General features: G+C 38.4%; 1 protein-coding gene and 1 long non-coding RNA gene across 7 annotated transcripts in view; one reads left to right on the top strand and one right to left on the bottom strand.

The window, feature by feature from the left end:
• Window positions 1–9: 9 nt before the first annotated feature.
• On the bottom strand, window positions 10–19588 carry ETNPPL (ethanolamine-phosphate phospho-lyase). Of its 4 annotated transcripts, none has more exons than XM_079153572.1 (13): window positions 19325–19583; window positions 16348–16466; window positions 15948–16107; window positions 14309–14383; window positions 10445–10535; window positions 8529–8645; window positions 6588–6670; window positions 5730–5955; window positions 4280–4434; window positions 3573–3662; window positions 3227–3357; window positions 1555–1622; window positions 10–323 (listed from the first exon to the last, which is right to left on the bottom strand). In XM_079153572.1, the coding sequence occupies exons 1-13, from the start codon at window positions 19378–19380 to the stop codon at window positions 195–197; spliced, it is 1500 nt and encodes a 499-aa protein (XP_079009698.1). In that variant the 5' UTR covers window positions 19381–19583; the 3' UTR covers window positions 10–194. The 4 variants fall into 4 exon arrangements, with proteins under 4 accessions (XP_079009698.1, XP_079009701.1, XP_079009700.1 ...); XM_079153575.1 differs by lacking the exon at window positions 19325–19583 and adding an exon at window positions 19026–19157; XM_079153574.1 differs by lacking the exon at window positions 3573–3662 and having other exon boundaries at window positions 19325–19588.
• LOC306669557 overlaps window positions 338–27992 on the top strand; it is a 137207-nt gene continuing 109552 nt past the window's right edge. For 2 of the 3 annotated variants that reach the window (XR_013766151.1, XR_013766152.1), the window contains exon 1: window positions 27718–27861. This is a non-coding gene — a long non-coding RNA (uncharacterized lncRNA). Of the gene's footprint in view, window positions 1113–27717; window positions 27862–27992 lie in introns of those variants that run through there. The other variant, XR_013766150.1, reaches the window with a different exon arrangement.

Raw genomic sequence — 27992 nt, 5'->3', positions numbered from 1 at the left:
GCTAAAGAATTATTAATCTTGACATAGTTAAATTAAACTTGGTTTATTCTTATTACTCATCTACCTTTTTATTTACAAATCTAGACTAAATGGAAACACTACCTTTAGATAGTACAATAGAACTACAAAGAGATGAGACACATCCATTCATTTTCTACAACTCTGGAAAATGATGACTTCATAATCCTGATCTTTCATGTCTTGAGCCTTTTACTGAGCAGTGAATGCTTATTTGTGCACATTCCATTTCTCTTTCTGCTGGGATTTTCTGTGGGGTCATTGGTGCTGTCACTGAGCAATTCCACATGTGCGTCCTTGTGCATCTGCAAGACAAGCACACAAAACTCTCACTGCTGCGCCAGCCCAACCTCTGCAAGACCTACTTAACAGACCAACACACACAAACCCCAGGGAAAACAGCACAAGACAAAGCAATGCTGGTTGTTCCTCTCTAATCCCCTTATTAGTATCTTCAGTAGACATTTGAAATGTGATGGTAACATAAGATCTGGGACTCCAAGTCAAAATTTCAAAAATGTGTATTAATTTTGCTAACTCTAAGAACGAATTGCCTGTGGTGAACTTTTGTTTTTGCAGGATGCTTTTCAATGCTTGGTCAATCTGTTTTTGTAGCTATGATTCCATCCTAGACTTGAGAAGCTACTCTTGAACTTCATATAAAAATGGATTCCTAGAACTAGTCTGTGTTGAATGAAGAGACAGAGACATTACTGTTAACAAATCATTTGCTCTCACTCAAACAGCCCAATGTTTTTAATCGCGGAAAAGACTGCTGACTGCACTGGATGTGCAGGCGGCCTCTGGGCACTGAGTGTTCCTTTAGGCATCTAAGTCATAAACGAATAACAAGTTATGCAACAAAGCCTCTCAAGATTTGCCTTTCTGTTTCCAAGCCCAGGGTGCTCTTTCTCACACCCTGGGCAGCTTGGGAAGAGAATGGAAAGGCCCTGTGCTGGAAACACATCAAATGCAGAAACTAGGCCACTTAGTGCCAGATGATTCCCAGGCTGCGTTTGGAAGCTTCCACTTTAGTTCATTTCAGAACCAAGCTCTGGCGCTGTGGAACCACACTACAAACACCTCTGCTGATGGTAAGGAGCAGTGTATGGGAACCAGAGGCACTTATGCAGCCTTTGAGCAACCAAGAAAGAGCTCAGATCATTTGTTACCATCTGTTTCTATATTTTGAAAGCGCTCTTTGTAGGTCAGAGGATGGATGGAGAAATCTATCTATCTATCTATCTATCTATCTATCTATCTATCTATCTATATATATATATATATATATATTTTTTTTTTTTTTTGGTATAGAAATGATCCTTTAAGAATGGTTCTTTTGCTTTATTTCTCTCAAATGCTGTAATATAGTCTTTGGAAATTTAACTGTGCACTCAAATTTTCAACAAGCAAATCCTAGCCTGGGCTTGTTTTGTTCTAAAAGCCACTGTATAAGTCTTTTTAAATTTTGCATTTTTTTCTTAAATTCTCAAAGCTTTACACTTTTCTCCTACAAATAAAGTAGCCAACTCTTACCTTTGTTCTGCATGGGGTATTCTCAGAGATCACACTTTGAGTTTCGGCTTGCATGGCTTCTTCTACAGCTAAATAAAGAAGATATCATGGAAAAGACAGAATAATATAAAAATCCTTAAAAATTTTTTTGGTGTCTATAGGAATATCTTTAATGAAGAACTGTATGTTTAAAAATGTCACTATTGCTGGGCGTGGTGGTTCACGCCTGTATTCCCAGTGGCTCAGGAGGTTAAGTCAAGAGGATCACAGGTTCAAAGTCAGCCTCAGCAACTTAGAGAGGCTGTAACCAACCTGGTGAGAGTCTGTCTCAAATAAAAAAGTAAGAAGGGCTGGAGATGTGGCTTAGTGGTTAAGCACTCTTAGGTTCCATCCGTGGTTGAAAAAAAAAAAAATCACTATTAAAACTTCTGGCTTAAAATTTTTATTATAGCAAATTTTTCTGGCCCACTGTAAATGATGCTCAAGCCCTGAGTTGAGTTGGACTCGTTCTGCTCCCCCAACCTATATCCTTTCTTCTAGGAGCAATAGGTGGCCCCAACCTATATCCTTTCTTCCAGGAGTGATGGGGCCTAAGGACGCGCAGCCTCCTTAGTAATGCTTGCCATTTTTGTGTGTGAGTACAGTCTCCGAGTCCAGTTACCCTATTGTGAACAACAAGCTGACTCTCAGGTTTACAAACATTAATTATCTATTTCATAGGCTGTATTGATTCCTGGATTCTCAGCCCTATTCTAACCCTGAAACATGAGAAGTTGAATCTTAACAATATAATTAAGAGCAACAACAGAAATGAACTAACTTTTTAATAGTGCTTTATGATATTTAACATGGATTTATGGTGCTTATTTACTTTACGTTCATAACAGAAAAACAAATTTACCTAATTGCATAATGTGATCAAATAAGAGACAAATTCCTATGATAGGCTATAATTCTGAATGACAACAAAAGTCAAAAATTAAATTGGGATAAAACAAGATATCTTAACCAATATTTTAAATATTATTTAAATGAAAAGAAAAATTAAGCCTTAAAAACACAAAGTCAAACAATTTCATGTAATAAAAATTGTTAATCTGTAGACTAATTTTTATTAAAATGTTTTGGTATTTTAATGGTACAGTGCTGAAAACTATATGCAGTTTTAAATATCCTAATTCTTCTTCTTCATGTGGTTGTGTGTGTGTGTTTGTGTGTGTGTGTGTGTGTGTTACTGGGGTTTGAACCAGGGGCATTCTACCACTGAGCTACATCTCCGGCTCTTTTTGTTTTTCATTTTGAGACACGGCCTAAGTTACCCAGGCTGGTGTTGAACTTAGAATCTTCCTGCCTCAGCTTCCCCAAGTAGCTGGGATTACAGGCATGTGCCCAGGTGCCTGGTTACTTTTAAAGTAAAAATAAATGATAAAAATAGAAGTGTGTTATCTCAGTAAAACTTAGATCTGAAGTTGTGTGAGTATAAACTGAGAAATTTGATTTAACTGAGAGTCTATATGGTTGTTATGTTTCAGCTGTTTCTAGTTCTATTGGAAAGTTAGACTTTTATTTCTGCCCTGCCTCACTTCCATCATGGACACAAGATGCTTATGGCCATGGATGAGGCTGGGGCTGTGAGGAGGCAGTGAGTTTTGGGGAGGAGGTAAGGAGACATTTTAAATATATGTGTACCTACCTGTCAAAATCCCATCGAGTTGGTCCACCATAACCTTTGCATTTTCTTCAGTGAAGCACATGGGTGGTTTTATTTTAAGCACATTTCTATGAGGTCCATCCACACTGAGCAGCACCCGTTTTTCTTTCATCCTAATTGGCGCAGGAAATATGTGTGAGTATATATGATCGATAACTAAGATTTTTTAAGGACCACGAGAACACAGTGCAGATAAATATTCTGCATTCCAGAAGTTCACATTTATAAACTGCATGTGTCTTAAATTTTCCTTTTTTGGAAAGGTGAGAATAAGTAAAACAAGATTTCAAGTGGGCCAAGGTACCAAAGGATGTGGGGGTGAATTTACTTGTAGATGACATGCTGGGCCTCCGCTGTGGCAGGGGTTCTTTGCTCATGGTCCTTCACTAAGTCAATCCCGATAAAAAGGCCGATGCCCCTGGGAAGGTGGGGAGAAAAACTTAACACACACTGTAGAAACACTGCATTGTCACAAAAAGTTAACACTGTCCCCAAAGTTCAGGTTAGTGTAAAGCTGAATATGATACCCGTGAAGTGTCATTGTTACTGATTTTTAACTAAGCCAAGATTCCAATCCAGCATTCATGGCTATTCCTAGTTTTTGAAACAGTTTTGTCATCAATTTTTCCCAATTATAAAAGGAAAGGACTTAAAAATAACCTTTTCATGACATTTAGTTTCTTAGGCTATTTATGATGATAAACATTTATATGTATCTATGAAAAATATCCAACTTTCTAGGAGGACATTTTAAATAATTTTGCATAGCATTGAGAATTTATTCTTTTCATCTTTTGGGAACTGAAATTATCCTAGCTTTATCAGAAAGAAAAAAGAATGAAAGGAAAGATATACACAAAAATGTTAACAGTGATGATATCCATATTCTGGAAGAAGAACGATTTTTGCTTTTTCTGTTTCTCAGTGTTTTCTAGATTTAGTTTTATATACTTAATTTTAAATTTATAATGTAAAATATAAGATTTTTATTTTGGGAAAACAAATAACTGGAAGACAACTTCATGATAAACATACCTAACATCGCCTATCAAAGTGTGCTTAGCCTTTTGCTTATTCAGTAACTCAATAAGGTAATTTCCTACTCTTGTAGCATTTCCCTGGAGGTCTTCATTTTCAATGATATCCAGGACAGCCAAACCAACAGCACAAGACACTGGATTTCCTCCGTACTTCAGAAGAAAGATAAACGAGAAAACAGAACCATCCAATTAGTGATATTGCTTCATCTATGAGAAATTTAGCTTCTATACTTTTAAGTGAAAATGCGATTTTAATAACATTTTCTCCACAGTATTAATTTCTCAGATTTAGAATACAGTATGATTCTATTCATTTAGGATTGAGTGAAAATTCACTCCGGAATATATTCTCCATGCTGCATAACTGGTAGGAAGGCCTATCGGGGGAATTTATTGTTTCATCCAAACAAAATAAAAAGACATTATATTATAAATTAAGGATTTCAAAGTATAATTCAGTGAAGGAAACTGGGGTTTCTACCCTTGAAGAGCTGAGTGAAAATAGCTAAACAATGGCATTTTCTCAGGATAATTTATGTCCTTTCATTCAAAACTTTTTAGCTGTAACAAATTTTATATACATATTGTACAATCTACAGTAATTTTTCCAAGCCTTAAGCTTTTAGCTTTTAATGTTTGGATGAATTCCATGAAAATAAAATTTCCCAAAGATATAAATTTAGTATCTCTTTTGATAGTTGTATAACATTTATAATACTAAATCACCTAAATACTTTAAAAATATCTTGGGAATTTTAAATATGATACAAAAAGATCATATTGTCTGTAGTGAAAATATTCTAATGACAAAATTTAGCAGGCTAGCCACCTATTACTGTAAAAATTAATAAGACTGTTTTAGGAAGAAAAAAGATACACCAGGAAAAATACAAGGAATGCTGTGCCATATACAATAAAATCTGGTTTAGCTAGGGTCCTGGGGTTATTACTGGCAAAACTGAGCTTTAGTCTTTACTACTTGGCAAAAAGTAGAAGAGTGTGTATTACTTTTCCCTCTTAGAATTAAAGTTGTAGAATTTTTAGTCAAGTGATTACTGTTAAACACTTAAGTTTTCTCACATTTTTATATTTTAAATAAATAGCTATACGATTTTTAGCAGAAATTTCTAGATTTAAGATTAGGAGTCAGTAGGGTTTGAACGTCTATAAGGTTCTTGCTTCTTCCTGGGAGATCCAGTTCTAGAAACTTCTATCTATTCTCCCATCCACAGTGTGTTAAGCACTTGTCTTATCCCATTCTGCTCAGCATTAAGTATTATCATAATCTCTTATATTGTAATAAATGTATTAGGAACAAATGGTATCTAGTTGCTGTTTTAAGTTGTATCCTTTGATTATTTGTAAAGTTGAAATTTTTGTAGGTTTAATAAGACAATTTTTAAATGAAAAAAAGAAAAGAATTAAAGTTGTAGACCAAAATTTACCGTATTGAAATACTCCACCCCAGCACTGTTGAAGGCTTCTGCAATTTCTTTGGTCGTCACCACACATGCCATTGGGTGGCCATTGCCCATGGGTTTTCCCATTGTAACAATGTCTGGAACAAAGTCCTCCCCATGCATTTGGAAGCTCCAGAAATGTTTTCCAACTCGGCCAAAGCCTACCTGAACTTCATCAGCTATGAACACTCCCCCTGCTCTGTGTACATATCTGAAAAGCAAAGGTGTATTTAATGTCTTTATAACACTGATAGTCCCCAGACCTACACATAAAGATGTAGATTATTACAAAAAAATAAAAAATGAAAAATCAAAATTAAAAAATAAATGGTTAAAAAAGATGTAGATTAAGATAAAAAAAGCCTTGTCAACCTGAAGCCTTAATCTGTGTTCGAAATATGCAGAACCCCACATAGATGTTATAATGTAGTAAAATTTCTAGATTAGATATTTCCGCACTGTATGGGTGTGTGCTACTTAAAGTAAGCTATATTGCAGTATTTTAAGTAGAAAGAGAAAGAATTGAATGAGTAGTTTTCAGCAGGGTCTTCAGATTTTTACTAATTGATAAGGCTTAGTTACCAGCCAATCAGACAGGATGCCAGAGGAGGGACTGGCACAGAGTTCTGGAGGCCACTCTGCTGGGCCATGTGGCAAACCCTTGGTTTTCTGCATCTTGGGGAGGATAGGGGATCACCTGAGAGTCCTGGGATGGCAGACACTCAGGAGTGGCTATTTACCAGCTAGACTGGGAGTACTTCAATGTATTGGCAACCAATATGGCCCTAGAGAGTTGTCACTGTGCCCTCAGTCTGACCAAGGGTGCCCACGTCAAGTACATACTCTGCCACTTTCTGGAAGTAGCCTGCTGGAGGGATTATTTGTCCGCCACAACTCTGCATGGATTCAGCAATAAAGGCAGCAATCTATATAAGAGAAGATGGGGTCACAGTCCATTAGGTCCCCCACTAACCCCCTAAGAAAGAGAATTGCTATAGAGCAGGTTATTTAAAAAGTGGCTAGGAACAGAACTGTTCTAAGTGGCAGATAGGACTTTTGATTAAAATAAAAGATGTCTATGCTAGAAAAGCAAATGATCTGGTTAGTTTTTGAAATTCTAGGGTACCCATAAAGCAACCAAGAGAAATGGAGGAGATGAGAAGGAACTCCCATTTCTTCAACATTAATTAAGTGCAGTGGTTTCATCATTAGGATGATCTGAATAAGACTTATGGTTTGGTCAGTCTTTGAGAAGACTCTCTAAAAATTTACCAAGGTTTCAAAGGCATCACCATGGAATTTTTAGCCAGTGTGGTAAAAGAGGACTTCTTGAAGCTGGAATTGATCCAAAGGAGATAGGAGGGTGGCTGTGGCTATATGCAATTGTTACTATACTATATTTTCTACGTCTTGCACTGAACCACACTTTCCCCACAGTTAGACAACTCACAATAGGAACTATACATGAAGTATTCTAGAGACTAAGCAAGAAGCAGAAAATACAGAACGCTGAAGTAAGAAGAGAGAGAACAAGAAGAACAGATAAATCAAGAGAACCAAGGTTCTAGGTCAGACTACTCCTTAACGACTGTATTATCTTGGGTTAAATCCTTCATTTTTTAGTTCTATCGAGTATTAGCTACAGAACAAGGCTGTTGGACTCCAGAGATTTCTAACCTAAAATTCCATGACTCTGCAAACACATCATTCAGAAGCACCCATCTTGTATTTTCTTATTACTTTTAGCATTGTTAACATGACATATTAACCCCAAAACTACTGAATGCTAATATTCTCAAAAATTATCCAGATTCTCTTTTAGTGACAAAAGGCTCATATGATTTGTTATAAAGTAAATTTTCCCTGAAAGCACTGACTACCATCATATATGTAAAGAAGTATAGGCTTTATTTGAAGAGAGAGAAAGTATAAACCTGCCCAGTAGAGGTATCTCAAAAGAGGATCTGGAAAATGGATGGATAAGAAGAAACAGCTGAGAAATGTGAATGACTCTCTAGTCATAATGACCAAGATATTTAAATTAATTGGAAAAAGTAAACAATTTTTATTTAAATTAGGGGTTTTCTTTTTGAATTGCCACATCTATGCCATAAGCCAGTTTAAAAGGAAAGTATTATGAATTTGCATCAAATAACCACATAAGTAACCCCTAAATTGGCTGAGAATTGAAGCTGAATATAAATGAAGCTGAATATAGTAGAATAAAGACTGAAATAAATGAAAACCCTTTGAGGACTCTGTTTCTGACTAGAAGTGCAGGACTATATTGGAAGGACATTTTTCCACCTTGGCTCACCTAGGTGCAGATCAAGCCCAGGCTCCATAGCTTCAGGAATCTTGAACTAGCTTCACGGAAGACCCCTGTGGGAAGTCTCCATTCATCCTGAGACTTCAGGGCCACTGTCCCTTCACCCTATGTTAACCCCTGGTGTTCCTCTCAGAAGTCTTCCCTGGTTTATCACCTTTCTTAATCCTCTCATCCCCAATCCCTCTGGACCAGACCCTGTGTAGGGCTGGAGAAGTCAGAATCAGGCCACCCGTTCTTCAGTGAGCCTTGTGTTTGCATTCCCGGGATAAATTAAGTAGACAGTCTGAGAGGCATGACTGTAATCACGCTTTTTTTTTTTTCCTCAATATGAACCAAGTGAAAATGTAGTCAGAGAAGAACAGAAAGAGTATTCAGATCTAATTCTTTTTCTTCTCTCCAGTGAATTACAGTTTCAATTCATTTTATATAAGACATTAATGTTTTGAAAAGCCAACCTTCCTTCCATTGTTATGAGCTTCTTCAATAATCTTCCTCACTTCATCTGCATAAGCACTGGCTGGGTCCGAATGGTCTTCTCTATATTTTCCTCTGTAAGTATCTGGAGTTGGTGCCTGAAAATATCACACGATTCAGCTTCTTATTTACCTCTTAACTAAACTTATTTAAAAAGCCATCTCCCCACAAGGGCATGTGAGAAAGTTGATCATGTTGACTTAAGTGACTCTAGATTCTTGTGTTCTTTTTCCTGAGCATTTTTAACTCTGAAAAAATGACCTCTCTGAATTATGAACATGATCTTGGATTCACTTTCAGACCTTATAAATGAAATATTGTTTTTATTCACATAAATAGCAAATTCAAATCAACAAGTGGTAATGCAGTCACATCAATGTTTATAGCAGCTCAATTCACAATAGCTATACTATGGAAATAACCCAGGTGTCCTTCAACAGATGAATGGATGTGGCTCAGTGGTCAAGTGCCCCTGAGCTCAACCCGCAGTACCAAAAAAAAAAATGTGACATACATAAACATACACACACGCATGGGCACACACATATATAATGGAATATTACTCAGCCTTAAAGAAGAATGAAATTATGGCATTTGCCAGTAAATGGATGGAGCTAGAGAATATTATGCTAAGCAAAATAAGGCAATTCCCCAAAACCAAAAGCCGAATATTTTCTCTGATATGTGGATACTAATTCACAATTGGGGGGGGGGGGGATAGGGAAGAATAGTTACTTTAGATTAGTAGAGAGTAATGAAGAGGGGTTATGGGGGTAGGAAAGATAGTAGAATGGAGCAGACATTATTACCCCATGTACATATATATACAACCAGTGGTATTCAACATCATGTATAACCAGAAGAATGAGAAATTATACTCCATTATATATGATGTGTCAAAGTGCATTCTACTGTCAATTAAAACAAATTAAAAAAATTTAAAAAGACAATGAACAGAAACCATATTAAATATTCTATTTAAAACCAACACTTATCAACTATATTATTAACTATAATCATTTATAAATATAAAGAGTGCCTCGGCACTGACTTCAGATCTAAAATCTTGAAAGAAGGGATGGATGACAGTCTTAAGAAAGTCTACCGGGGGGGAAGGAAAAAAATAACAGAATGAATCAAACCTCATTACCCTATGTAAATGTATGATCATGCAAATGGTATGCCTTTACTCCATGTACAAACAGAAACAACATGTATCCCATTTGTTTACAATAAAAATAAATTAAAATTTTTAAAAGAGTCTACTGAATCTCAACACAAACACACCAAATGGATTTCACTGTTTCTCAACTTGGTTTCTGACTTTAAAATTAATTTACATAATAATTTACCAATAGAGCACATTTTATAAGTCATGCAAACTCAATTTAACTCTGAATTTTGAGTTGGCATGAGAGGTAGAAAAAGTAATTGATGAAGGAGCAAGAAAAATAAAATGACAGCTGTGAATGACATACTCTACCACTGTACTAACCTGCCTGCTATCATACTCATCAGTGGACTAAGCCATATTTGGTCTTTAGTCCTTAGACTTTATCAAGTCATGTAACTATTCTAGATCTTATGTTTCTTTTACTTGGTTTCTTTTGTTTCTTTCTCTCTCTCTCTCTCTCTCTCTCTCTCTCTCTCTCTCTCTCTCTCTCTTCTTTCTATATTCCCAGTCCTTTAAAATTTTTATTTTGAGACAGGGTCTTACTAAGTTGCCCAGGCTGACCTTGAATTTGAGATCTTCCTGCCTCAGCCTCCTGAGTAGCTGAGATTACAGGCATGCACCACAGTGCCCGGCCTTGGTTTCATTTTGATGATATTGAGTTAGACTGTCACTAGGCATTTTTCCAGTACTAATGCTGTGATTCTAGGATTGTCAGATACTTACCACATGTACAAACTCTTTCTTGATATCTTTGCCCTTCCGAAATTTATATGGACTGATCTCAATTAAAGATGATAGGTGACCATGGTAAGCACTGAAAAGAAAAAGAATAGTAACCAAATTGCTCCGAGAAGGATGCCTTTTCAGTGAGTGAAAAGGAGTGTGGCTTATTACCCCTATACGTCCATCCACACTGGTACTAGGTTTAACTATATAAGATTTAATTTTTCATGGTAACTTTGGCCATTTAATTTGTCTATACATGGAAAGCCAAGTATTTGTCCTCAGGCAATTTCTTTTTCAGTTGGGAAAATCACATTATTTCTTTGATAGTGCTAAATTAGATTGTCTAAAGAAGAAAAATTATTTTCCGTATCTTCATGCAAAATTCTACATGTATGTATTTTTTAAATATATGTGATAGTTACAGTCTGGTAAATTTTGAGAACAACTTTACTTTAAATTTTTTTTTTTTTGTTTTTATTTCTTTGTAGTACTAGGGAATGAATAACAACCCCTTTATATCAAAGATGATTTCTGTAGTATGTCCAATTGCAAATATGAGGCAAGCAGTAATGAGGAAGGAACAGGAAGTCTCCTCAAGAAAAACTCAGATTGTGGTGACCAAATGGTCATGAAATTCCTCTCATTTAAAACACAAGTGGCCCATCTCACCCCAATTAGAATGGTGATTATCAAGAACACAAGCAACAATAGGTGTTGGCGAGGATGTGGGGAAAAAGGTACACTCATACATTGCTGGTGGGGTTGCAAATTAGTGCAGCCACTCTGGAAAGCAGTATGGAGATTTCTCAGAAAGCTTGGAATGGAACCACCATTTGACCCAGCTATCCCACTCCTTGGCCTATACCCAAAGGACTTAAAATCAGCATACTCCAGAGATACAGCCACATCAATGTTCATAGCTGCTCAATTCACAATAGCCAGACTGTGGAACCAACCTAGATGCCCTTCAATTGATGAGTGGATAAAGAAACTGTGGTATATATATATACAATGGAATATTACTCAGCCATAAAGAATGATAAAATTATGGCATTTGCAGGCAAATGGATGAAATTGGAGAATATCATGCTAAGTGAGATAAGCCAATCTCAAAAAGCCAAAGGACGAATGATATCGCTAATAAGTGGAGGATGACACATAATGGGGGGGAGGGAAGGGTTAGTGTTAGGGTTAGAGTTAGGGTTAGGGAGGGGGGCAAGTATGGAGGAAGGAAGTACTGTATAGAGGGTAAAGAGGGGTGGGAGGGGTGGGGTGAAGGGAAAAAAAATAACAGAATGAATCAAGCAACATTGCCCTATGTAAATTTATGATTACACAAATGGTATGCCTTGACTCCATGTACACATAGAGAAACAACATGTATCCCATTTGTTTACAATAAAAAAAAAACACAAGTGGCTATGTTTTTTTTTTTTTTTTTTTTTTTTTTGCTTGTTTCTTGCCCAAGATATAATGGGGAGATCTGGAAAGGAAATTACAAAAGGCTTCTGATCAGATAAAGCAAAGAACTTGCTGTAGCATAGATCAGACAGGTTACAATGCTTTCTAATAAAATTAGTATGTTATTGGAATAAGAACATAGAGACCAGTGGAACAGAAAAAGAGCTCAGAGTACATCTATACATAAATGTGAGGAAGTGGGGGCCTGGTGGATTCAACATGAGAAATAGTTATAAAATGGAAGAACATCTTTCTGATCTGGAGAGTAAGATGGGGGTCAGGGAGAGGGGGAGAGAGATTTTTTAAAAGATACAGAAAGCCTAAACCACAAGATAAAAATATTATCTACTTGATTTAATCAAAAAGATTTCTGGGGTCTGGGTAGCGTGGTCATGCCTGTAATCCCAGTGGCTTAGGAGGCTGAGGCAGAAGAATTGCAAGTTCAAAGCCAGCTTCAACAACTTAGTGAGGCTCTAGGCAACATAGCAAGACCCTGTCTCAAAACTGAAAAATACAAAAAAGGACTGGGGATGTGGCTCAGTGGTTAAGTGCCCCTGGGTTTAATCCCTAATTAAAAAAATATAAATAGATTTCTGTTGAAGGACAATATTAGATTGTGAAAATATACTTGAAATATCTGTAATTAAAAGAGATTAATGCCTAAAATGGTGGTTCTCAATTCTACCTGCATGTTAGGATCACTTGGGGAACCTAAAAAAAGAAAAACACTAGTTCTTGGAATCTAGCTTTAGAAATTCTCTTTAATTAGTCTGGGTGGGGCCTGAGCATTAGCATTTTGAAAATCTTTCCCAGATGATTCCAGATTTGCATTCAGGGTTGAGATCCTTTGATCTAGACCATGCAAGCAACCACAAACCAATAAGAAAAGAATGGGAATCCCAAGAGAAAAATGGACAAAGAAGATGAACAGGCAATCCTCGGAAATCACAAAAACATAAAAATGCATACAAAGAGAATCTCGAATTAATAATTAGAAAAATGCAGATTAACATGACATTGAGAGATATGTTACACCTCTTAGACTGGTAAAAATTAGGAAAAAAGTTAGCAGGATAAATTTTAGTAAAAAATTTTAGTGATAAGTTTTAGTGGAAAATAGTGTGGAATGCTGCTACCATTTTGCAGACAAATGTGGCAGTATATAGTTAAATTCATAGTATTTTTAGTGTACCCTAAGTCTTAACAGTCCCGTTTCTGGGTATCCTAAGAAATTCTCAGAAAGGTCATCAAGGGCACAGGTACAAGGATGCTTGTTGCAGTCTGCTTTTGGTGGCCAAGAATAGGTGGCAGTTACAGTATCCATGTCTGGGTACTGCTGTGAGATAGTTAGAACTGCATTATAATTTCCTATGACAGTCATTCCCCACATGGAGCCGCTGGGTGCCTGAAATGTAACTTGTCTCATTTGAGATGTCCTGAGGGTGCAAAACAAACACTGGACTTCCAATATTTAGTACAAAAAAAGAATGTAAGATATTTCAGTATCTTTTAGATTGATTGTACATTGAAATTATTATACCATGATATAATGGCTACTAGAACATGTTAATGTGCTTATATGATCACATTGTATTTCTATTGGACAGCACTAGGAAGAATAGAACAGATGTCCACCCAGCAACATAGAGTTCTTGAAACACAGTGACAAGGGATAAAAGATGGAAACAGAAAAAGAGATGCAAATTGATTTTTATAAAATTAAAAGAGATACACATTTTATGTGAAATAAAATGAAAGATACACATTGAACACATTATCATAGTTGTCTAAAGATATGGGAGGATGGGCACAAAATGAAGTACATACTTAGTTCCACCCTCTGCATTGAGGTTTGTGGGGTGGAAGGTAGAAAAATAAAATAAAATAAAGTAAAATAAACCTCTCTAGTAAATTAAAAAGTTGATGGATTTCTTGTTTAAAATGTAATAAATTCATGCTTGAGAGGTAAGATTAAATGTAACTTAATAGTCACAAACTTAATTGGCTGTTGGGTTTCTTTAAAAATTTGTTTTAAATTGTTCTTTTTAAAATTAATTATAATGGACAATCACAATAAGGAAATGAATTGCATTTTTATTCTGAAGACTGAGTTCGATATAGTAGTGGTACAATAAATACTGTGTGAAAAGTCAGCCTGATTCAAGAAAAGTCCATGAGGCTACAGCCTCCCCAGCACCAAGTATAGACTCCCCCATGTGCCAGTATTGGAAAGAATTATCCTCTGGATTTCAGCTGGCCTTGACACATTGACATAGAATTTTAAAAACATTGTTCCACGTGTCCTCTTCTACATGTGCTTATGATATTAGTAAGGATATGACCAGAATAGTTTTATCTCTGAAGGCAATTCTTGCTTAGAAGTCTGTGTCTGAGACTTACTGGTCCAGAGTGATCACATCTTGGTGGTCTCGGAACTGCCGAGCCAGGCGTAAAGCTAAGTCATTGGCTTCAGATCTATTAACATAGGAGAGAGAGGGGACAGTGTGACAATCCCTTTATAAAATATTTCAAAATGTTAATTACAAAAGTTGTAAGATTACATTTATTCAGAAATGTATAAAGTAGTACGTTGAAGTCCTTTTCTTCCCCTTCAATCTCACCCACCCTGAGCTCACTTCACTCTCTAACTCAAGTCACCCAGAGGTTTTCAAGCGAGAATGAGACATAACAGAAGTCCAGTAAAAACCACAGACAGGCTGCTCGTTTCAAGTCTAGTCTAGCCCCATCAGTAAGTGACCGTCTTTGAGGACTCTAAGAAGCCTGAACTAAGCCAATCTCAGGAGGAGGAATGGGAGGCTGAGGGTTGATGCTTGGCTACCAAATTTGTTGTACTGGCTCAGTATTTTATTAGTTTCCTTATCTATGAAATGAAGGTCATTTTTTCCCCTAACTGGTGCAGAGGGTCTAAATATTCTACCCAGACAGAGAGAAAGAAAATAATCATTTGTGGAATCTTTATTGTCTGCTAGATATATGCTGAATACTTACTGGTATTTATTCTCAGAACAACTCCACAAGGTAGTTTCTTTATCTCCTTTATATAGATGAGAAAAGAGCCTCAGAGAGGTTAAGCAATCAGAAGAAGGTTTTACAACTATTAAGAGGTAGAGTCAGGATTTAGATTAAAGTTTGTATAACTCCAAGACCATTATTCTTTGTACTAGATGTGCCTCCAGTCTTTGAGGACAGTGCTTTTTGTGACTAAAGCCACTTAAAAGCATGGAATGCTTTATAAATGAAAGTAAAATAATCACATTTTATTTATCAGAGGCAAGAATGCTTAATAACAATAGATCCTAAGGTATCTTCTAAATTCCTTATAAGGAAAAGAATATTCTGATCATTAGTTTGCTTTTAAAATAGTTCATGCAAAATGACATAAGCAAACATTTACAGTATTTGAAATAGTGAATTTTAATACATACATGCACATATACACAATAACTTTAAAAATAGGAGTTTCTGTTGCATATACAGCTTTCCTAACATTACAAATAGATGTATGATAGTTTGCATGCACAGAATTTAAAAGTTGGAATGTACCTATTCACTTGAATTTCCCCACTTCCTCCTTCCCTTACTTCCTTCCTTTCTTCTGTTTTTCCCTCCTTCCCTCTTTCCTTCCTTCTATTTGTGCTAGGGAAATACACTCAATTTCTGTAAGAAAAATCAAATCAATCAAAAATCTTACAAAAGTTGAAGCTTGTTTAGTAGACTTATTTCTTGGCTAAAACTCTTCATTAATGTTTTGAAAGAACTATCCTGGGCTCTTGCTTTTTAACTACTTACTCTACTGCCTCAAGAGTTGAGCATAATTTGACCAGAGAAGCTCAGAGTCATGAGGCAAAGAGGAAGAAACAAAAGTCCTGCTCCTAATTTGAGGTCACTTGGTGACTGTTGAGAATATCAGCCAAATTTTTCAGACGTCCATGCTTCACCATGAATCAAAAGAAAAGGTGCACTTGAGAACAGACAGAGTTTAACAGGAATGAGGATGGGTGGGAAACTGGAAACTTACCCTGAATTTGTAAAATAGCAAACAGAGAGCTTCTCGGGCAGGGTGGCTGAAAGGCGTTTGGCATACTCAACAATGTTGTCGTGGAGGAATCGGGAGTTTGTATTTAGCAGTTCCATCTGTTTCAGAGCAGCTTTGAACACTTCTGGGTGACAGTGTCCTACTAAAATTTAGACAAAAGTCCAAGAAATAAGTTAACAATTGTAAGTGCTTGGGAAGCGAGTGGAATTCTGAAGAAAGCAAGAAAAAAGTTGAGCTCTTTTTTCTTCCACATTTAGCTGTCACTTTTCCCTTTCAGGACTATTCAGCCTCTCAGCAAAGGGACTGCAGCCACTGCAATTCCTGAGATTAATACTGCTTCCTAAACACTTACTCCAAGGAACTACAAAAACAGGACACTTACCATGGGCGACATTGTTGATGCAATCCAAGTACTGTTCCCCTTTCTCGTCAAACATGTACTGCCTCTGGGCTCGTACTATTTTGATGGGATCCGCAGCAAAGAAAATTTCGCATGAGGGCCTAGAAATAATCAAAAGAAATACTTCGGTCTGGCAGGACAACTCAGTATTTGTCCTAAATGGAAAATTACAATTACATAAAAGAAAGGGAAAACACAACCTGAATGACATGCTTTTTTTTTTTCATTTCTTATCAGCCTGCAAACTTTTACCTTAATCCTCCATTCCTGTCACTGCTCATATTTCTTATGGTGGTTATATTAAATTTACCATGATTCAACAATTCTGTTTAGAGGCACAAGAATCATTAACTTGCTGATAGCTCTAATCACACAAAGCGACAACTAATTTTCCTTTGGGAAATTTTGTTTTAACACAAAAAGTAAACTTTTTTTCTTTGATACTTCTTATATATCAGAAACTTACATATTTTACAAATCTCATTTAATCCAATAATGCTATGAAATAGGTGCTGTTATTCTCATTTTTATTAGTGAGGAGACTGAGGCATAGAAAAATTAAGAAACTTGATCAAGATTTATTAGCTAGTCAGCAAATGAAAAAAAAAAAAAAACAGAATTTGAAAGTAGACTTTTGCTATTTCTCTCTCTCTTCTCTTTTTTCCTTCCAATCTACTTTATAAAGACATGAACAGATGGGGCGCAGTGGTGTATGCCTGTAATCCCAGAGGCTCTGGAGGTTGAAGAAGGAGGATTGCAAATTCAAAGCCGGCTTCAGCAATTTATTGAGGCCCTAAGCAATTCAGAAGACCCTCTCCCTAAATTAAAAAGGAAAAAAAAAAAAAAAAAAAAAAAAAAAAAAGGGCTGAGGATGTGGCTCAGTACTAAAAGCTAAAAATAACTTACCAAGGGGTGGTATTGACCAAATTACATTGTTCTGTGCATGTATAAATATATAACAACAAATCTTACTATCATGTATAATTATAATGCACCAATATGAGAAGTAATAAAACTGAAAAAATAAAAATAACAGAGTTAAATCTATGAAGGAGATAGTACATCATTTCCATTCCCACATATTTGGAGGGAACTTATCCTATAACAAATAGATTTTCTATTCTTATATAAGAAAGTATATTGATTATTATACACAGTAATTTCAGATTTTAGAATTGCTTAAGGTTGGTATATTTGTTGCTGGAGAATTTATTTTTGTTTTATTTTTGCAGTCCTAGAGATAGAAGCAGGGCCTGAGGGATACAAGGGCAATACTTTATCGCTGAATTACTACATCCCCACTCCCTCATTGAAGTTGTTGTTTTGCAGTACTGGGGATGAACCCAGAGCATTAAGTCACTAAGCAACATTCCTAGCCCTTTTTGTTTTTTATTTTGAGGCAGGGTCTTGCTAAGTTGCCCAGACTGGCCTTCAACTTGCAATCCTCCTACCTCCGCCTCCCAAGTAACTGGGATTACAGATGTATACCACCACACCCAGCTTTATTGAGGTAGTTTTTAAACAAACTAAAATGAAAATAATATTTAATGAGAATTTCTTGTTCAAGTTCAACTATTAATTTATGCCTACTAGTTAAAAGTGACAGAAAACCTTTTGCTATGAATTGTGAACTGAAAGCTGCAGACTTCACCTTGCCTTTTAAACATAATTTCCACCTGTCCTTCAGACTTCTTGTCAGTTTACACCTACATTCTACCTTCCATAGAATAGTTCATGTCAGAAACGATTAGATTTCCAGTGGAATCTAATTACACAGGATTGAAAACTAACGGAATGAATGATTAGAAAAAGTGGGTGGTGATCAGCTAATGGGGGGGGGAGGGGGTTGGCCATTTTTACTCCATTTTGGGGTTGAGCTCTAACTAGTCTCCTAAACCATCTAGAAACTTCCCTGTTTCAGGTCAGAAGCTTCAGTATGAGAAAGTGCCCAGCTCTCTCCCAAAGAGGACACCACTTCTGTTGTTTGTTGTGCCCCTCTGTTCTTTTTTTCTCCTCCGATGCCCTGTCGGTTGCAGCAGTCAACTGCATACTGCTGACAATTGGTCGTACTAGGATTTGGGCTAATAGCCTCAATCATTCATATTTACATTTTTTTTAAACAGACACAAACGCTAACATACTTATTATTTTCATTTGCTCGCTCCTATTCCTATAGAATTTTATGCCTATTTTCATAATACAGGAAATGAATTTGACAGAGGTCCTACAGGTAACGAGACACTCAACTAGGACCAGAGCTCAGATCAGTCTTGTATCCTCACCATTATATTAGAAGTAGTTCACAATACGGACAAAACAAAGCAGACTGGGGAGAATACGGCATTTTATATTCGAAGTGAGGGGACGCTTGGGCGACCTAGATGGTGAGTAGGGCATCTGGTAACTGAACTGCCCGCTTTTCTGACAGAAGGTGGTTTCAAGTTTTTCTATTGGCTAGATTAACCCTTTACGGCTTAACCGAGCAAGCAAGCACTCCGCCCCCTCCCCCGCCCTTTTTCTACAACAAAAGTTGTCAAAATTAGTTCGTTTTCATAGCCATCACCAAAACTACTTCTGGGCTCATACGTTTCCAGCTTTCGAGTTGGGTGGGCGCGCTACAAGTCTCCCTCGCAGAGCCCGTGCACCGAGTGACTACAAACCCTGGTCGGCAACTCCTCCAGCCGCCTATAGCCAGGCTCCTGCCCACGACCGCATCCGCCCAGCGCAGCCAGATGCAGGTGCGCCTGGCCGAGCCGGCTCCCCGGGTGCGCAGCAGGCGCGGGCGGCGTCCTGCGCGGCGCGCAAGCGCGGCAGGCAGGCGGCGTCGCGCACCCGCGGGCAGGAGCCTCGCACGCAGAGCGTACGTGCAATTGTCTCGCTCTCCACTCCTGAACAGCTTCGGCTCTTTGCACGCTTCCCTACCCTACCGCACCTCTCCTTCGGGTCGGGTAGCCCTTACCCGATGTGCTTCCCTCGCAGCGCCAGCGTGTCCTGCTTGCTGTATAGTTCGCACATGGTAGCCGAGTGCTGGGCACCTCGAGGGGTCTTCCCTTTGAGGTCAGTGCGTCTCTTGGGAGTCGGAGACTGTCTCAGCGGTCTGGCCTTTCTTCCAGTTATTCCTCAAGGGGTCCCCTGGTCCTGGGCGTCGGAGGTCACTGGTGGCATCAGCTAGCTAGGGTCATCCCCCTTTTAAGTCTTGCCCTGCTTTTGCCCTTCGCCAAGTCCCTCCCTTCTGCTCCCCTCCTCCGCCTGGTGCCTGCTTGGCAAGTCACCGGAGCAGCCACTCCCGCCCCCAGTCTAACTGGCTCCTGTCCCTACCCTGCTGATGCCCACTGCCCCTCCCCATCCCTGCAATTCTTTTTAACTCGCCTTTTATTTTCCTAACTTTGCCTTGTCTATTCCTGTCTCCCTCCTTTGCCTGCGAATTTCCTCCTTCCTACATTCTTTCTGATTTCTTTTTAGGATATTCGTTTATCTTTTTGTTAAAATTTCAAAGGTAGGGACTCCCCGGAGATACCAAGACTCTACAATTTTGATTCTCACAACACAACCTACCATTTACTCAGCACAAGTAACAAGTTATATGTCCTAATACTAAATAACCAAGCCTGTTACTTCAGTCGGGAGGGATGTGTACAGTGTTTCAATTATCTACTTCAATAATCATTACATAACTAATTTCTGACACATTCACATGGCTTATCCAATTCAGTCTTCAAAATAATCTTGAGCAAAATAACCTGTGAGATTTACCCCATAGAACACACGGGGAAGTGAGATTTTCACAGCTTCATGATTACTAGTCTCCCTGAGAATGAACTTGGGACTCATTCCTTGGTTTCTTGACTTGCTTTAAAATGTTCTCGGACTTCTCAAATTTGAAGTTAAATATATGGACAGACCTCTATAAAGCCGAGTTATAAATTATTTTAATAACTAGAGTTCATCTGGTTTAAAACCTCTTTTCTGTGGATAACAACAATGAGGCCCAGAAAGAGGACAGCCTTATTCAAGGTCATCTTAGCTATGGAGTTAAGACTAGATCATTTCATTTGCTCTGTTTCCTAAGGGCAACAAAGCTTATTTGCCTTCATTGACACAGTTGATAAATATTTGCAAATTACCTTTCTCTTGAATAAAGTGGTTATTAATTTACATCAGTGTACTTACTGCTAGAGGAGTTGAATGTCATTTTCTAAGGCAGAGTAATGGAGTCCTAGCAGGGACAGCTTGAAAAGAACTCTAGGTGTTATACTTGGGGATGTTGTGCATACCTGTAATCCCAACTACCTGTAAGGCTAAGGCAGAATGCTAGAAATGTAGCTCAGTAATTGGCCACCCCTGGGTTCAATCCCCAGTACTAAGGGAAAAAAAAATTCTAGGTAGAAAGGCAGAGGGCTGGGGGATATGGATCAGTATAGAGCACTTGCCTAGCATGTATGAGTGTGAGGCCCTGTGTTCAGTTCCCAGTAAAACACATACACACACACGAAGCTTAAAGGCAGAAGGCACTTTGGAGACTTGCAAGAAATCCCAAATGTAATCTTGGTCTAATTCCAAATTTGAAAGATGTTGCCAGCTGTTTGTGTATTAAACCATCTAGACCAGGTGAAGTCATGAATAGTCACACTCCCTTCACAAACCACTGAGGTTCCTTATTAGTCCTCATGTCTTAAATTGTGTTCTTTAAATAATCCTTGATTGAGAGTTTTGGGTTCTAGAACTGGTTCTTCCATTAAACCAGGTGGGCTTCTTGACTTTTCTAGAGCACACTTCTTTGTATTGAAAAATGATCCCTCTGACTGAAAGCATTACAAGTAAGATTTAGATGAAATCATGATTTGGTATTTCTTAGGAAGAATCCTGAGCCCTTTCCTCTGTATTCTTTCTCAAAGTAATCCAGTGATTACCTTGGATTTAGAATTTGACACCAATGTCAATGTACCAAATTCGCATCTCCACCCAGACCTTTCTTCTCAGGCTCAGACTCTCATATTTACTTCCTTACTTGACATCTTCACTTACATGTCTCGTACACACCTCATTCTTAACTAGTCCCAAATAGAATCTTTGTTCTTCACCCTCAAAACTGTTGTTCCAGGAAGTCACCAGGCATTTTTTCACTCATTCAAAATATACCAACTGCTCCCTGCATGCCAAGGGATGTTTTATTTGCTGGAGATACACCAATGGACCAGACCAAGCAGTCCCAGCCCCCGGCTCCCAGTTCCCAGTGCCTCATACTCTGGATCTGTACAGTCCAGTAGAAAGCTACTAACCACAGAGGTTTAATGAGAACTTGAAATGGGTCTAGTCTGAATTGAGATGAGCTGTCAATGTAAAATTCACACCAGATTTCAAAGACTTCTTTCAAAAAATCTAAAACATCTCATTAAATTTTTATATTGATTACTGTTAAAGAAACATTTTGAGTATACTATATTGGATTAATAAAAATATATCATCAAAATTAATTTCACCTCTTTTTTATAAATGTGGTTACTGGCATATGTAAAGTACATAGTTAACAACAATGTTACACAATGTTACAATGTTACACAGTTGCTTTTCTATTGGACAGCATTACTGTGTAGATAAATAAAATAAATAAGCAAACAGTTAATTTAACAAGATAATAACTTGCTTTAATTATGACAAGTACCTTGAAGGAGATAAACAGAGAAATGATCTTAAGCCAGAAACACAGGAGTCCTGGAGGATTCCTTTCTTTTTTTAATCCCATCTCTGTGTCAGATTATTTTCAAACCCTGTCAACTCCACTTCAGATTACATCTTGAATCTATATGTTGCCACCCTATGTAGACCATATGCATTTCTCTAAGCTTTTTCCTCACTTCTACTTCCCATCCTCTGCAGTTTGATCACATCCTTCCTCTTTTTAAAACCTACTAGTGACTGCAGCTGTCTTCTCCAGGTTCTACTTGGATCTTCTGCACACGTCTTTCATTTGTCCTCAGTCACTTCAGGGACTTTGCATTTGTCCAGGATTTCAATTTAAATGTCCCAGATGGCCTTGGAGAGGTCATTCTTGATTTCTCTATCACATGAATAGCTCTCAGCTAATTAAAAAAAAAACTTATCCTTCCCTTGTTTCTCTATCTTAATCTGCTCTTTTTTTCATTCTTATCTGTCTCTTTATCAGTGTACCCTAGTAGCACAGTGCTTGGGATATGGAAGGCTTTGATAAATATATGTTGAGTGAAATGGAAACACATCTCAATACTTACTGCCTGATTTTAAAGATGAAAGTTCTTATGACCTGTGTGGCCCTTGAAATGGTTCCATCTGCTTGTGTGTTGACTGCTAACTTGTATTTTAACCATATCTTCATTCATTATTGTTTTTTTGGGTACCAGGGATTGAACCTAGGGGTGCTTAACAACTGAGCCACATTCACTCCTACTCCCCTTTTATTTATTTATTTTTTTTATATAGAGACAGGGTCTTGTTAAGTTACCTAGAACCTCACCAAGTTGCTGAGGCTGGCTTTGAACTTGTGATCCTCTGGCCTCATCCTCCCAATCATTATCTTTTATAATGATTTAACAACAGATATTTCCCCATTGCTAACTTATTTCACAATGTGGAATATATAATATTAACTAAGTACAAAGGACAGTCTTTAAATAAAGAATTGACACATAATGGCACCAAAATAAAGATGGATGAAAGTCAACTGACATCCATCTTTAAAAAAGCTTTGTCAAAAATGAAATTCAAGGTATTCTGGGGTACATTTTTTCATGAATGTCTTCCATGTATTTGGCAGGAGTGTATGCGATGTTGTTTTTTTTTTTCCTCACTGGGTTGATGTTCGCTCAATTTTGGTCCTGACCCTATTGATTGGCTCATCCTATTGAGTGAGTCCTGATGTGAAGGTCACAGATTTCTCAACAGTCTAGGCTTGGCTAAATAAACCATATGTGTACATGACTGAAATGAGGAGATACAGTCCACACAAGCTTGGGACAATAAGAATTCCAGTTGGTAATCCAGTGAACAGAGTATGAGTGGCAGGTTTTAATTTTCTTGTTGGTACAAAACACGCAAAAGTGGGTGAACTGTGTGTTCCAAACAACAGAGATTGTCCAGCTTGTTATGCAATACTCAAGATGGAATGCCAGCATTTGAGTAGTTCCTATTTTCCTGTTCTCTGCTCTGCTCTAACCTCTCTACCCTTCACAAGTTCTTGTCTTATCTGAAAATCATGTCATCTGGGACAAATGCCAAATATGGTGCCTTTCTGACATGACATAGGATACCCAAAAGGTTCTCTTTTACTCCAGATGGAACTTTGCAGGGTTGTCCCTGTTGTTATGGGTTGCACACCTGGACTTCACCTTAGGTGAGCACACTGATGTCACCTTGTGCCTATCCTGTGCACACAACTCCTTGTTCACATCAGGAGTTGCCTGATGGGTCTACATAGAACATCCTATTCCTGGGAGTTTAAAGCCACTTTAAAGGAGCCAGTTGACCACATATATGTGGGTATTTGTGTTGGGGGCTGCTGCCCTGTAGGGCCCGCAGTGGTGGCTGGCCTCGCCCTATGGCGCCGAGAAGCCCAGCTGCAAGTGCTTTCTATTGGCTGACTGATCTCCTCCGCGTCTGTGCTTAGCTCGTGATCAGTACATGTCCTCAGTACCCACCATTAAGTCTCCACGAGCCAAACACCTGATCCGTTAAGGTGATTGGCTGTTATATCCCATAAAGCTGCGTACTTTGCATGGCGGCGAGAGCAAGCAAGGCAAGGAGGGCAGGCAGCAGCTGTGGGACGAGAAAAGAGGAGAGGCGGCCGCGGCGCAACGAGAGAGGAAGACGAGAGAAGTGACAGCCGCACGAGAGAAGAGAAGGAGAGAGAAAACTGCACGACAAGAGAAGAAGGAGAGAGAGAGCTGCGCGACAAGAGAAGAAAAAGAAGACGGCGGCGGTGGAGGAGGAGGAAGAACCAGGCACTCGGCTCAGAAGCTCTCCCATAAAAATAAAGACCTTAAAATTCATTTGAGAGCCGAGTCTTCATTGTACTCGCTGGACGAGGCATATTTGTGTTCCTACTATATGCGAATATCACATCAGAATCATATAACATCTAGTTTTGTATAGCCCAGAAACTAAGAATTGTTTCTAAATTTTTACATGGTATTTTAGTCAGCATTTTTGCTATGGTGACTAAAAGATTTGACCAGAATAATTTTAAAGGATGAAAAGCTTATTTGAGGTCTCCCAGTTTCAGAGGTCTTAGTCCATAGAAGGCCAGCTCCATTCCTCAGGGCTCCAGGTGAGGCTGAACATCATGGCGGAAGAGTGTGGCAGAGGGAAGCAGCTCACATGGTGATCAGAAGGCAGAGAGAGAGACTCCATTGGCCAGATACAAATATATACCCCCAAGCCATGCCCCACTTCCCACCTCCTCCAGCCACACCCAACCACTTCAGTTAACATTCAGCTAAACCCTATCAGGGGATTAATTCACTGATTGGGTTAAGACTCTTACAACCCAATCATTTCTCCTCTGAACCTTCTTGCATTTCTCACACATGAGCTTTTGCAGGACACCTCACATTCAAACCATAACACATGGTTAAAACAAATCAAAAGAAGAATAAAATTGTAATAAAATTTCATAATAAAATTCAAATTTCAGTGTCCATAAGGGAAGTTTTATTGGAACATAAGCTTATTTGTTTATATATTGTGCATGTCTGCTTTTGCTCTATAAAATGGCACCGTTGAATAGCTGTGGTCTGCAAAATTCAAATATTTACTCTCTGGACCTTTACAGAAAAAGTCCCATCTCTGCTCTATCCCATTACTATGTCTTAGTCTTTCACAGTGCTTTCCACTGTCTCTGTTTTGTTTGCTTACTTGGTCTGCTCCCTCTAGAACATAAGCTTCCCGGTGGCAGAGATCTTAGAGTTATTCTTCAGCACATCTCAGTGCTATAACCATGGTACTTCATGTAGCAGTTTTCAGTGTGAATGAGTGGGTAACATAGATGTTGAGCCCTTACTGTTTGTTGGGTACATGTGTCTGGTCTTTTAATCCTAGCAGTTACTGCTAGGTGGATATCATTTGTTACAGGCTTAATCATATTGCCCCTACCACCACCAACTCATGTTGAAGTCCTAATCCTTAATAAATCATGATGGAACTGTACAGATGTTGCTTGACTTATGATGGGGTCACATCTTAATCCGTCATAAGTTGAAAATATTATATGAATATAACTAACCTACCAAACATCATAGCTTAGCAACACAGCACACTGTAGAGCAGCAACTTTTTGCCCTCATGATTGTGGGGCTGACCATGGAGCCGCCATCTGCCACTTGCATTATGAGAGAGAATCATACCACTTATCGCCAGCCTGGGAAAAGATTAAATTTCAAAATATGGTTCTTACTGAGTGTATATCACTTTGGAACCACTGTACAGTTGAAAAATTATAAGTTGAAACATCGCACCCCTATTTGGAGACAGAGGCTTTAAAGGAAAATGGGCTCATTAGGGTGGGCTCTAATCCAATCTAACTGGGTCCATATGAGAAGAGGAGATTAGAGCACAGGCACACACAGAGGGGAAAACATGTGAATACACAGGAGGAAGGTGACCATCTTCAAGCCAAGGAGAGAGGTCTTAGGTGAGCCAACCTTGCAAACACCTTGATCTTGGTCTTCCAGTTCCTAGAATTGAGAGAATAAATTTCTGTTGTTTAAGCCACCTAGTCTGTTGTATTTTGTTGTAGCAACCCTAGCAAATTTATACACCATTATTATTTCTGTTTTCAAATGAGAAAACTGAAGAAGATGGAGATTAAATAAATCCTTCAGTAAATGAGTAAAAGAGCTAGAATTTGAACACTGGATTCTTAGACATGGTTTCTTAATCACTGTGTCATGCCACCTCTCTGTGGATGAGTGGACAGAGGAATACACTGCAAAAAATGTTCTTTCTTCAAAAAATACTCCAAATGGAGAATACATAAGACTTGTCCAAGGAAACTATCCACATAATGTCTTAATATTTTCCTCCAGATGAAGGATTAGAGTTTGTGGCAAGTAACAAAGTCCCAAGTTCAACAACTAGTGAACTGGGGAGGTGCCATTTACCTCTGCCAGACTTTTCCAGAATGTCCAATGAGACTGACACCCCCCCCCCCCCACCCCATACTATTGCTCTCCATTCCAGCTGCTCCTTGTCAAGCTCTGGCAGGCATGGAGAGCCTGCCTCATGCTTCACCCAACAACTGCACCTCTATTAACTCTGAAAAAATTCATATTTCAAGGAACATGCCAAGAAACATGGATTTTGATGGTCCACATCAGAAATATTATGACTGAAGTGCTTTTACTTCTAAATAGAGAGACTATTATGTGAAGTAAGAGTTTATACTTGCCTTGACTGGTTGGGGTTCTGAAAAGTGACGAGAGTATGGGCTTATTTTATAAAGAAAAGGAAGTTCTATTTCTCAGTGTGTGCTGCAAATTAACACTGAACAAACTCACTTGAGCATAAGAAGCAGCCAGGAAACGTGTTGAAGGTATAGTTGCCAGCCTGGACCCACTGAAATGGGATCTTCAGACCAGAGTTCTGGTCACCTATATTTTCAACAAGCTTCATAGATTCTTATCATCAGGCAAGTTTGAGAAGCACTGTAATAGGAGCCACATGGCTATTTCAACATACCTCTGTTTTTCCTAATCTCCAATCTCACTATCTCTCACCTGAATTATAACAATAGTCTTTTAATTATGGCTCCAGGTTTTTCGTTGAATCCCCCTCTGGTATCTCATCCTCAGAGCGACAGGAGTGACACATTTAATACAAAAACTAGATCATCTCGCTCCCTTGCTAATACCATACTTTTGAATGCTTTCTCATTTTCCTTTATAATAAAATCCATGACTCTGATCAAGGCCTGCAACTCTGTGTCCTCTGGCCTCGCCCCTGACTTTCTCCCCATTGCTTGCTCAAGTCCAGCACACTGGTCCTCATCTGTGTTCTCAGCTGCAAAGTTCCCTGGCACCCTGTCTCCTTCCTCTCACCTGTCCCCATTTAACCTGAAACCTTGTGCCTTGACATCAATGAAGCTTATTCATGGTGACTTCACAGCCCCATTGACCTCCTCAGCCCTCTAAAGAAGTCATTGTAGTTGACCTCTCCCTATTTAGTATTTTCATAACATCCCATACCTTTGTAGGACTCTTCATGATTGTCTTTGGAGAATAAATTAGTTGGCTTGGGGTTGTAGGTGGAGCTTGGTGGTAAAGTACTTGCCACTACTTTTGAGACCCTGGATTTGATCCCCAGTACTGAAAAAAAAAAAGCTACCTTAGAATCCAAATCAAAATGCCTCAAGATTTCTGGATGTGAGTATGCAAGTCTTAAGGAACAAGAGGGACGATGAACTGATTCCCCAACCTGGGAAGGGATGTGTATTCTTGCTCTGAAGATGGAAGCTCAAGAAGAAGGAAGGTAGGAAAAATGATAGGTGAATTTCAAAAGGGGGAACTGAGGCCTGCGTGGAAGGCCAAGAGATCTTTAAATTTTTTTTTTTTATAAGAACCAGGCTGTCCAATATTCCATTTCGAGGTGCTTGCTACTGT

The sequence above is a fragment of the Sciurus vulgaris genome, assembly GCF_902686455.1.
Source record: "Sciurus vulgaris genome assembly, chromosome: 9".
Taxonomy (NCBI): Eukaryota; Metazoa; Chordata; class Mammalia; order Rodentia; family Sciuridae; genus Sciurus; species Sciurus vulgaris.
The sequence above is the reverse complement of the archived record's forward strand: the minus strand, read 5'-3'. Positions and strand labels throughout refer to the sequence as shown.